The sequence below is a fragment of the Muscardinus avellanarius genome (genome assembly GCF_963383645.1).
Source record: "Muscardinus avellanarius genome assembly, chromosome: 3".
Classification (NCBI taxonomy): domain Eukaryota; kingdom Metazoa; phylum Chordata; class Mammalia; order Rodentia; family Gliridae; genus Muscardinus; species Muscardinus avellanarius.
Window position 1 is genome coordinate 27076262 of NC_137788.1, and position 10954 is coordinate 27087215.

At 51.1% G+C, this 10954-nt stretch overlaps 1 protein-coding gene across 6 annotated transcripts in view; it reads right to left on the reverse strand.

Moving 5' to 3' along the window:
* Positions 1–6275, reverse strand: part of PHC2 (polyhomeotic homolog 2) — a gene marked incomplete at both ends in the record, with an annotated part of 55843 nt that extends 49568 nt beyond the window's left edge. For 5 of the 6 annotated variants that reach the window (XM_080690816.1, XM_080690815.1, XM_080690814.1 and 2 more), the window contains 4 exons: positions 1635–1799; positions 2250–2327; positions 3419–3577; positions 6099–6275. In XM_080690816.1, coding sequence (XP_080546942.1) covers positions 1635–1799; positions 2250–2327; positions 3419–3577; positions 6099–6275 — 579 coding nt within the window. The remainder of the gene's footprint in view (positions 1–1634; positions 1800–2249; positions 2328–3418; positions 3578–6098) is intronic. The other variant, XM_080690817.1, reaches the window with a different exon arrangement.
* Between the last annotated feature and the right edge of the window lie 4679 nt (positions 6276–10954).

Below are 10954 nucleotides of genomic sequence, written 5' to 3' on the forward strand. Positions count from 1 at the left end.
GGGGCCCATCCTGGGGGCTTATCCTTGGGAGGGTCATCCTGGGGGCTTATCCTGGGGGCCATCCTGGGGGGGCCTATACTGGGGGCTCATACTGGAGGCCATCCTGGAAACTTATCCTGGGGGGCTTATCCTGGGGGCCCACCCTGGTGACAGTGTTGCCAGGACACCTGAGTCACTGTCCCCCCCTCAGCATCCTGGTGAGTAGGAACAGTGGGCAGGTGCCAAAGGACCATCTTCCAGGGCTAAGCCACACATAGCCCCAGGGCTGAGTCACAACAGGACTTTCCTCTCGAAGGGATCAACTCAGATGTATACTTTTGGTTATTTTCTGGTCATATTTGGAGTCGGGGCCCAGGGGCAGCAATAGCAGAGGAAGTGGGTGTCATAGGGCTGTACTGGTATCTGGGCCTGGTCTGGAGGCACCTCCACCTCAGTGTGATCTAGTTCTGTATGGGTGTGATGAGCTGGTGCCTGGCAGCTTCTCCTATCTCTCTGTGAAGTGTCTGGGCTTGCTCCTCTGTACATGAATGTTCTGCTGGGAGGGGGGCAGCAGACAGGCATCATGACCCCAGTGGGTCTAGTAAAGTGAAGATGAGGGCAGGTTTTGGGGCACTGTTGTGTGGCTGTCAGTCGGCGGGGGAAGTGCAAGTCTATTTCACGTTGTGTGCCTAAGATGCACTGCCCAGGAATGAGGATGCTCCTCAAATGATCAACAAAGAGCCAAGAATAAGAGGGTGGGCGCGAGCACAGAGAGGTTCCACGCGTCAAGTTTTGTCCACAAGAGCAAAGGAGGGGCAGGACTGTACAGATTTCAGGAAGGTGTGTCAAGTGCTGCAGGGAGAGCTTTTCAGCGTGGGAGACAGGAGAATTAATCTTGGGATGGAACTCCACACAGGTACGTGTTGTTTCCTCCTGGGGAGAATGCCGCCACTGGCCCAGGAAATCCTTCTGAATCCTAGAAACCTGTTAGGCTCCTAGGGACTTCTGGGCCCCCAAGGGACAGGTGCAAAGGACACACTCCACACATGCTGGTGATAGCTGGTGTATTCAGCCCCAAAAGCTTGCCAGGCCCTGATTAGAATGGGGGTGGTGGCACAGCTTGTACTCCCAGCACTTGGGAAGCTGAGACAGGATTGTAGGTTCGTGGTCAGCCTCAGCTACTTAGTAAGGCTCTCTGCAGCAGCCTCGGCTTTGCCCTGGGCCACAATGTCTGTTGGCCCTGGAGCTAGGACTGCCATTTTTGTAGAGCACCTGGGTGTCTACCTGTCTTCTCATCTTACAGTCTGAGTGTTGAAGACCATCTGGGCATGGAACCCTGCACTGTCCACCTTAATTAGTTCTGAGGAACAGTTTCTGGTAAGAAGGAGACCATGTTCCTCTCTGGGAGGACAGGGAAGGGAGGCATTGCAGGGACTTCATCTCAGCCTGGAATCCCACCCTTCCTGAGTCATGAAGCCACACTACATTCCCACTTGGCCTTCCAGGCCCGCCGCCTTTATTCCATCCCCTTCCTCCTGCCCCATCCCCCCGCCCCCATGCTTTCTCCCCCCTCTCTAGTCTCCCAGCTCCCAACTTCTCTGCCTGTGTCCTCATCCTTCCCCCCACCCAGAGCCGCAGGCCGGCTGTGAACTCACCATCTGCGCCCTGAGATACATCTGCGCTTGGCTAGCGGTCAGGGCTGGAGAGGATGTGTTGCCCAAGAGCACGGCCTGCTGCGCAAGGCCTGAGGCCGTGGTGGAGTTGACACTCTGAGCTCTGTTGATGAGCTGGGCTGCTGCTGGGGAGGCTGCCAGATTGATCTGATGAGAGAGAGAGAAGAGGAGAGAAGAGGAGAGGAGAGGAGAGGGAGAGATGTGTAGTAGGAACTGGAGGCCCTGGATCAACTACATCCTCCCACCCATTTCTCGCCCCCACCCCTCTGTTCCTTGTCTTATCCAGCCTCCTCTAGGACCATCTCTGGTTCTTAGGCTGGGGAGCATCCCTCAGCGCTGCACCATCTCTGGCCTAGGTGCAGAAGAACAAGGAGGAGCTAGCCACAGAGTCAACACTGGAAAGATGGCAGGGCATTCATCTACGGGTTAGAGGCATGCATTCTTTTTTTCCTGGCAAGAGCAACAGACTTCAGCCGCGATGCTGTAGGGCTAAGGGTTCCTACAACCAGGTCCCATAACTCCTGAGCATCTTTGGTAGAGAAAAAGGAGCTAGTCCAGAGTTGTGGATGTGGCCTGTGGGTCCTCAGCCCTACTCACCGAAGACGACTGTGCTGGGGCCTGAGCAGACACATTGCTGCTGGAAGCACTCCCTTGTCTGTTGGCCACCAGGCTTGCCTGAAAAAGAACATGCTCCTGTTAGTGGTCACCCAGTGCCCCACCTAGCGGTCATTCTCGGGCCTGCATCCTCCAGGGAGCATCCTGGACAGGCTTAGGAGCCATCAACATAGCCTTACGGGCTGCGCTGAGGAGCACTCGGCCCACTTCCCATTCTCTCCAGTCCCCAACCTAGGCACCCCACAACTCAGGCACCATGCCGAGTTTGGTGCACACTGTCTGGAGGTCCATCGTGCCCCTCCCCTTGGCCAGCTTTTTGTCATCCTTTAAGCATCATTTCTGCGGGGGGGTATGGGGGGTTAAACCCAAGGACGTTCTACATCCAAGCTACACCCCTAGCCCTATTTTTAACTTTTTATTTTGAAACAGAGTCTCTCTCCTAAGTTGCTGAGGCTGGCCTCGAATCTGTGATCTCCCTGTTTCAGCCTCCCAAGTACGGGGATTACAAGTTGTGCCAGCCACCATGCTGGGCTCAAGCATCAGCTTTGATGTTACCCAGAGGAGAGGTCCTCCCTGGCCACCCAAGGTAAGGCCATCCCCTTGTCTTTCAGTCAGTGCAATTTATTCCTCTCTGTGGTAGTGCTCATCAGAACTGAAATACTTAAATAGTTTATTTCCTCATCTATTTTGGGACCTGTTTACTTGCTATCTCCTTACTTGAAGCTCTAAGTCGGGTCTTTGGTGAAATCAGCACCTGATGAGACCTTTGCAGATAGCAGTTGGGTAAAATATTTCATCAAATGAGTATAGAATGAATGAATGGCTTCTCCCTGCCACAGGGAGGAGAGAACGACGCCAGACAAGCAAGCTGGCACGCCCTCTGGTGCACTCTCCTTGGAGACAGGCCCCTTCCCCAGCAGCGAGGGGACATGGGTAAGAGTGGCTCTCCCTCCCAGAGCTCCTCCCCTGGGCCAGCCTGGTGAGAGTCCCAGCCAGTCCACCCACTAACTGTGTGACCTTGGGCTGAGTGCTGCACCCATGGAAAGCAGTGTCTGCCCTGCAAGGGCTCAGCAAGGACTAGCACGAGGGCGCAGGGGCACGGGCATTGCCTGTGTCCTGGTCCTCTGGTGGCTCGCTGCCACAGTGCTCACCTGTTGCACGGCTGCCAGGCTCTGGAGCTGGGCACTGCTGAGGTGCTGCTGCTGCAGGGCCGCTGTCTGCAGCATGAGGTGCTGCTGCTGGGCCGCGTACATCTGCTGCAGGTACTGAGCTGCCGTGCTGGGCTGCCGGTGCAAGGCCTGCTGGATCACCTGGTACGGGGGCAAAGGAGAGAGCTGCAGTGTCAGCTGCTCGCACCCGGGAAGTGCTTCTTTGACAGCCATGGCTGGTTAAGCCAGTTGGCCTCAACTGCTGGGAGGAGGACCCAAGACCTTCACCATCACCGTCATCCATCACTCCTTTCTGGGTGGTATCCTGGCAGCGCACTGAGTCGCACAGCACACTGCTGCACCCTCCTGCTCCCAGGATGCAGGACAGGGCAGCCTTCCCTGCCAGGCTGGCTGGGCACTCCCCTCCCGCACTGAGCAGCCCCAGGAGAGGCGGAGTGAGGAAAGGGCTAGGAAGAAGAGCCCAGCACAGGCCTGTTCCAGGCTCAGCAATGGCTGCCCAAGCTCAGACTTCTGCAAGGGCAGCTGCCACAGCTCCCAGAAAGTCCTGCCAACCCGAGAAGGTGGCCTTGGCTTGGGGAGGATGCTGGCCACAGGGAGGGCACACTCCCCGCTCCTTCTTCCCTCCCTGGCCTTTTTGTCCTTCGCTCCCTCTTTTTCACTAACTCCCACCCTCTGGACTTACTACTTGTTCCCTCCTACCTGACTGGCCGAGCAGTCTCTAGAAAATGATAAGAAGACATTCTTTGATCCCTCCACTCCCGGAACAAAAAAAACTCTGTAGCCCTAAGGCCCCCATCTTCTCAGGAGGCCCAGGGACGTTTCTGCACCCGTCTGCCGTCCCTTCCTAGCTGATGCCCTGCACTGGCCCTGGCCAGGCTCCGGCCCACTTCCTGCCCTTAGCTCTGAGGCATCCCTGGCCACAGGGCTGCTCCTGACCCCAGACTTGGCTCTGCTCACAAGATCTCCCCAATCAGGTTCCTAGTGGCTCCGATTTGGGGTGCTGTGTGGACAGGTTGGTTCTACAGATCCTCAGTGGCTCTTGTGTCTCCCCGACTCTCCCCAACACATGGAGATGTTTCTCTGATCCCACTCTCCTTCATCATGCTCTCTTTTTTGACATCTTCTTTGTATGAACTCCATGTTTAAACCCATTTCCTTGCTCTCATTTCTCTACTTAAGCTTGTCCACTTTCCTTGGCCTCCTGGAAGTGACCTCCTCAGCAGGTTCCAGTGAATGGGGTCAGGAGGAGCTGGTGCTTCTGCCTGGGGTGGTATCAAATATCCCACTGGCCAGGGCAGAACCTCAGCCTCTTTTGCCTTAAGTTCTGATGAGCCATAGGAGGCAGACAGACGTACTCTAAGGGGAGATGCTGGCACCCAAAGTCAAACGCTCATGCACGAAGTGGCTGGTGAAGAGGCTGGTGGGTGGGGGGGGGAGGAGCATGGTTTGATTAAGTGTGAGGCAGAGAGAAGTGGGGAGGGACAGTTCAGAGTCTCTGATGGTGTCATCTTATTTTTTATTTTTTGTGGTACTGGGGATTGAACCCAGGGGCATTCTACGTCTAAGCTACAGCCCCAGCCCTATTTTTTAACTCTATTTTGAAACAGGGTCTCAATAAGTTGCAGAGGGCCTCACTAAGTAGCTAAGGCTAGCCATGAGCCTGTGATCCTCCTGTCTCAGCCTCCCAAGCCCTGGGATTACAAGTGTGTGCCACCATCCTTGGCTTGACTGTATCTTCTTTATCCAGCTTTCTCAGGCTGGCTGATGACTATCTCCTGTGGCTTTTCCCCACTCCCTTCTCTGGGCCTAGGGCCAAGGCAGGATGAGGTCATTCCTCTAGTATATCTAAACTGTAATAGAAAACTTACTCAGAGTAAATATTTCTCAGCTGTGGTCTCTTTTCTGCCCATATTATCTAGGAACCTCAAACATTTGTGATTAAGGACGTAGGTTTGGGGTGAGATGGAGGATCGATATTTTGGTCTTTATCTGAATGGCTTTGGACAACTTACTGCCTTCTTAAAGCCTCCATTTTATCAATTGTAGAACTCTGCCTAGTAACAACCATCCCTGTAGCTGGAGAAGAAGATAAATATGCACGTGCTTAGCACACAGAAGTGCCGGACACAAAGAAGATGGCACTGCAAAGCTGGAAGGGCATTTTGGAACAGTGTATAATCACCTGGAAAGCCTTATGGATGACATTTTGTGAACTTCGGGGAAGAAGAAAAGCTTCAAAGACAAAGGACTGTGTGGGGATTCTTTTTGTTCCTGTCTTTGAAAATCGTATTTGTTCCTTACAGGGCAATGGTCATTCAAAGAATATGCGTGGGTCATGGCCAAGCAGTCCGCAGTCATTTTTAGTTCCTCATCTTTACTTGTCTGCCCTTTACATTTTTACATTTCCATTCTCCCAAATACCACTCTGGGATACACACTACCAGGTAAGAAAGGGAGTTTTATGATCTGCTGTGTCCCTTTATCCAAATGTCTTTGACTAGACCCATCTTCCCCTCTAACTATACACAAATATGCATCCACTAACCTCCCTTGGCCCCTCCCGAGTCAGCCAGGTCATTCCACCAGGCCATGCCAACACCCCCTCCTTGCGAAGCAGGTAGATGACTAAGGAATACGATTGCTGGATCAATTAGAGTCTCACCTGCACGGTCTGTCGGTCAGGAATCCCACTGTACACAGAAATATGGGGCCCGGCGGGACGGCCACCACCACTGCTGCTGCTGCTGCTGTTGCAGCCATTGCTGCTGCTGGCCCCACTGGCACTGCTCGTGACGCTGCTGCTGCCGGATGTATGTGGGACTGGCAGCTCATTCTCCATGACCGACAGGGTGGCACAGTCAGGGCGCTCAGGCGGCAGAAGAGCAGGTGGATGCTAAGAGAGAAGAGGCAGGAGTGGAATGTTTAGCACCCTTATTCAGGAATGCACATGTTGTTGGCCATCTATATTCTGGGGTTCTGCAACCTGAATTCAGCCAAACTTGGATGGAAAATATCGGGGGCGGGGAATTATGTCTGTACTGAACATGCACAAACTGTTTTTCTTATTACTTTTCCCTAAGTAGTGCAATATAACAATTTATATAGAATTTACATTGTATTAGGAGCATATGTGATTTTGAGATGATTTAGAGTACATGGGAGGATTGTGTAAATTATATGCAAATACTATGCCATTTTATCAAAGGGATTTGATCATCTACAGATTTTTTTTTTTTTTTTTTTTGGTGGCACTGGGGTTCCTGGAAACCCTTCTACCTCCGGGCTATGCTCCCAGACCTATTTTTATACTTTTTTATTTGGAAACAGGGTCTCTCAAGCCAGCACAGCTGGCTTCGAACCTGCGCGATCCTCCTATCTCCGCCTCCCAAGCTCAGGGATTACAATCGTGCGCCACCACGCCCAGCTTCATCTACAGATTTTGGTGTCCTGGGGAGTCCTGGGACCAGTCCTCTGTGGATACCAAAGTATGACTGTATGCACATCAATTTCCAAACAGCCTATCAGGAGGCCATTTATGAACTGAGGTTTTGAGACACACTTCCCACCAGAAAGACAGGGCCAGGCTTGGTTCATAAGGTGAGATTTAAAATCAGATCTGCCTGATTCTAAAGTCTAAAGTTCCTTCTGCCAGAGGAGGTAAAGCTAACAAAGGAGGCTGATTTCCTGTCCACTTTTCCTGGCAGTTATCTTAGGGACCATCTCTCACCATCAATGTCTTCGTTTTTGTGATGGAGAAATTTAACATCAGAGAACCTGTTCACACGCCAACAATGAACAAAGTAGGATTAAACGTTTAGAGAGAACAAAATGAGAGAGGCAAATAAGGAGGTAATAAAATAAAATGAAGTGTTGATTTTGTTTTTTTTTTTTTTCAGAGACAGAAGAGCTTTAAATAAGTCTTTAGTCTTTGTTTTCCTGAGACTCTAATGTTGAGCAGAGTACCACCTTGAGTGAATTGGTTAAAATCTCAGGTTTGGAATTAGAAAGTTGGATGTGAGTCCTGGCTCTTCCACTTTCTAGCTGGGAAACCTTGGCAAGTCACCCTGATCTGACCTTCTGTTTCTTAACCTGTCAAGTATGAGAGTCTTTGGACTATTGTGAATAGAGAAAAGTGATAAAAGTGCTCGGCAGGGTGCCAAGCACCTCCTGAGTGCTCCAAAAGTACCAGCTGTTGTTGTGGTTATTAATATTGTCCCCCGTCTGGTTCCCACTGTCTGGTTCCAACAGATCAGGCCTCTCCCATGATGGAAATGGCAGAATGTCTAGGAACCTCCTGTCCTAGGCAGTAAGAAATGGCAGAAACGTCTTCAGGGACCATCCTGTGGTCTAGATAACACAACTGGGAACTGCACCTTTCCCTGAGAATGGCGAGGGTGTGAGGAAGAAGGAAAGGGTGATGGGAGGCGCTCCCAGAGCTGAACACAAATTTTTCTTTTTCTCTTTCATGCTATTCCCCTAACCCTCATTTATACAAAAGCTTTTCCTTCTACATGTATAAACAACATGTCTCCCCATCATAGACATTCAATGCCGATTTAATAAAGAAAATGTAAATGTTCACATTAATGAAGACATCGATTAGTGCAAAGAATTGAAGCAGTCACTAGTGTCCTGTTGTCTCCCCAGTGCTGCCTAACTTGGGGGCTCACCTTCCTCAAGCTGTTTTCTGCACTAGGTGGGTGTCACTGCTAAAAGGCAGTGAAGTGTAAGGTCAGAGAACCCCAGCATTCCCACGTGGCAGGCAGCACACTGCCCTTGGCTTCTAGGATGGTGCATCAGTCTTCAGGCTGCTCATGATGGGTGCTTTTAGGCTGAGGTTTTCCCGAAAGTTTGAGTGTTCTTTCTGCCATAGGGCCCTGCTCTGCACTGTGTTGGGGCCTCATTATCCTTAACTTACTCATTAAGGATACGTAAGATAACGAGGACACTGCAAAGTCAACGTGGACCTCCCGTGCTCTGTGCTGTGGAAATCCATCCCACTGTCCCGCTGTTCCTGCTGCAGGAAAATGATAGAAGGCATAATTCTGACTTTGTAGAAACTGGAAAATTAGTTGTCAGGAGGAGGCTCAACTGTGATTTTAAGGATCACTGAGCAATAAATCAGTAAGTGAAAGCTCCGTCCAAATGTGGAATACCGCTTAGAATCCCAAGGTCCGTCTCAGTTCAAAGCCTCACCTCCCTCCCCCAGATGCTGAGCAGCATTGGGTTTCAGTTCTTGCTTTCCATGCCACTCCAGGAAATCCCAACTGAAGTACTTAAAGAAATATGATAGGAAAACAGGGCAGCAGCCACAGCAAATTAAGAGGATAGGGTATCCGTGTCTTGGATGATAAGCCTCAGCTCTATTTTTTTTTTTTCATTTGAGTTATCTAGGGACAATTGTGGACAATGTTTTTTGTTTTTTGTTTTTTTTGGTACTGGGGATGCAACCCAGGGGGGCATTCTACCTCTGAGCTACATCCCCAGTCCTATTTTTTAGACTTTTCTATTTTTTTTGTTTTGGTAGTACTGAGGATGGAACCCAGAGGCTTTTACCTGAGGGCTATACTCCCAGACCTATTTTATATTTTATTTGGAAACAGAGTCTCACTAAGTAGCTGAGGCTGGCTTCGAACCTGCGCGATCCTCCTGTCTCAGTCTCCCAAGCGTGGGGATTACAAGTGTGCACCACCACGCCCAGCTGTCTTTTCTGTTTTTTGAAACAGGGTCTCACTGAGTTGCAAAGGGCCTCAGTAGATGAGGCTGTCCATGAACTGCGATCCTCTGTCTCTGTCTCCCAAATGATGGGATTACAAGCGTGGGCCACTATGCCCAGCTGGACAGTGTGTTTTTGGTCCTTGTTGCACTTCTGACTTCCCTCCATCTCTGTCCTGCTTCTGCCCAGCATGCCTGGCCTCCGCTCAGGCTCCTGCTCCCTCTCCTGTCCAGTCTCACTAGGTGCTGGCCCTGGCCCTCCCGCTTCTCACACCTGGGCTCACAATGACCTCCCTCTCCCCACTGGTCCATGGCTGCTTCCCTGCACTGTGCTGCGTGCGGACACCCATTCACCTGGCACAGTAGCCTGTTCCTTCCCATTGCCCCTCATGACTGCTCTTGCTGGTCGCCCCGCCCCCACTAATGGGCTCTCTCTCCTAATCTGACCTCTTTGCTTTCTGCAGCCCCCTCGTCCATGGCAGTCCCCGGCTGGCTCTGTGACCAGCTCCCTTGCTGCTCAGGCTCCAGCTGCATCTCCTCTCCGGATCTCTGCCCCACAGGCCTGATCAAGCACACCCGCTGCCTCTCACTGGGCCCACACCTCCTCGTCTTCCCCAGAGGGAGCATGCTTGCAGAGAGCGGTGTCTCAGTGGTGGGAGGGACAGACTCTGACTAGGACCCAGAGATTAACCACTGTTAAGCGCGAACTCACAATGTGTGCAACCATCACTGCTATCTGCTTCTGGAACTTTTCCATCACCCGAAACAGAAATTCTGTAGCCATGAAACATAAGTAACTACTGCCTAGGCCTTGGCAGCCTATACTTTCTGTTTCCATGAGTTTGCCTAGTCTAGATAGCTTATAGAAGTGGAACCATGTAATATCTGTCTTTTTGTGTCTGGCTTATTGAGCACAATGGTTTCAAGGTTCATTCATGTTGTGTCATATGCCATAATTTCACTGTTTATTTTTCAGTCCTGGGGAAACTGTAAAAAGTAGGGACATTCTACTTCCGAATTACACACCCAGCCCTATTTTTTATTCTTCATTTTGAAACAGGAGTTCACTAAGCTGCAGAAGCTTCGCTAAGTAGTTGAGGCTGCCCAGGAACCTGCCAAACTCCTGTCTCAGCCTCCCAAGTACTGGGATTACAAGTGCGCACCACCACGCCTGGCTTGACTGTTTTTTTTTTATGGTTGAATAATAGTCCTCTGTCAGTGTGTGTGTGTGTGTGTGTGTGTGTGCACGCGCACACATTTTGTTTATCCGTTCATCTGTTGATGGACATTGTTGTTCCCACCTTTTGGCTATGACCATTGTCAACAGCCACATTCACAGTTGCCTATTGTGAACAGCTAATGTTGCCATGTTGCGCCCTGGTTTTCAACTCTTTGGGGACATGAGTAGCAGTGAAATTGCTGGATCATTTGACGCTTCATGTTTGGGCATGTGAGTATCCAGCTGTCCATGCACCATTTATTGAATTGCCACTGTGAGTTCCTGGGCCCACACTGTTCCCCATAGCTGCTCAGTGTGTATGTGAACCCCCACATCTGATCCTGCCTGCCTTTCTTGCCCCATTTCCACACTACACTCCCACTGGGCTCAGCAGTATTCTAACGGACCTGAAGCCTGGGTTACTCCTGCAATTCCTGCCCTCTGAAACAGCTTCCTTCCATTTTTCGTTTAACCAGCTCCTCCAGTCTTCAACACAACTGGAGTCTCTCCCATGGAACACACACCGGAGGAGCCGGCCTTGCTTTGGGTCTGCACCTTTAAGGCAGCAGCTGGAGGGCTGCTCC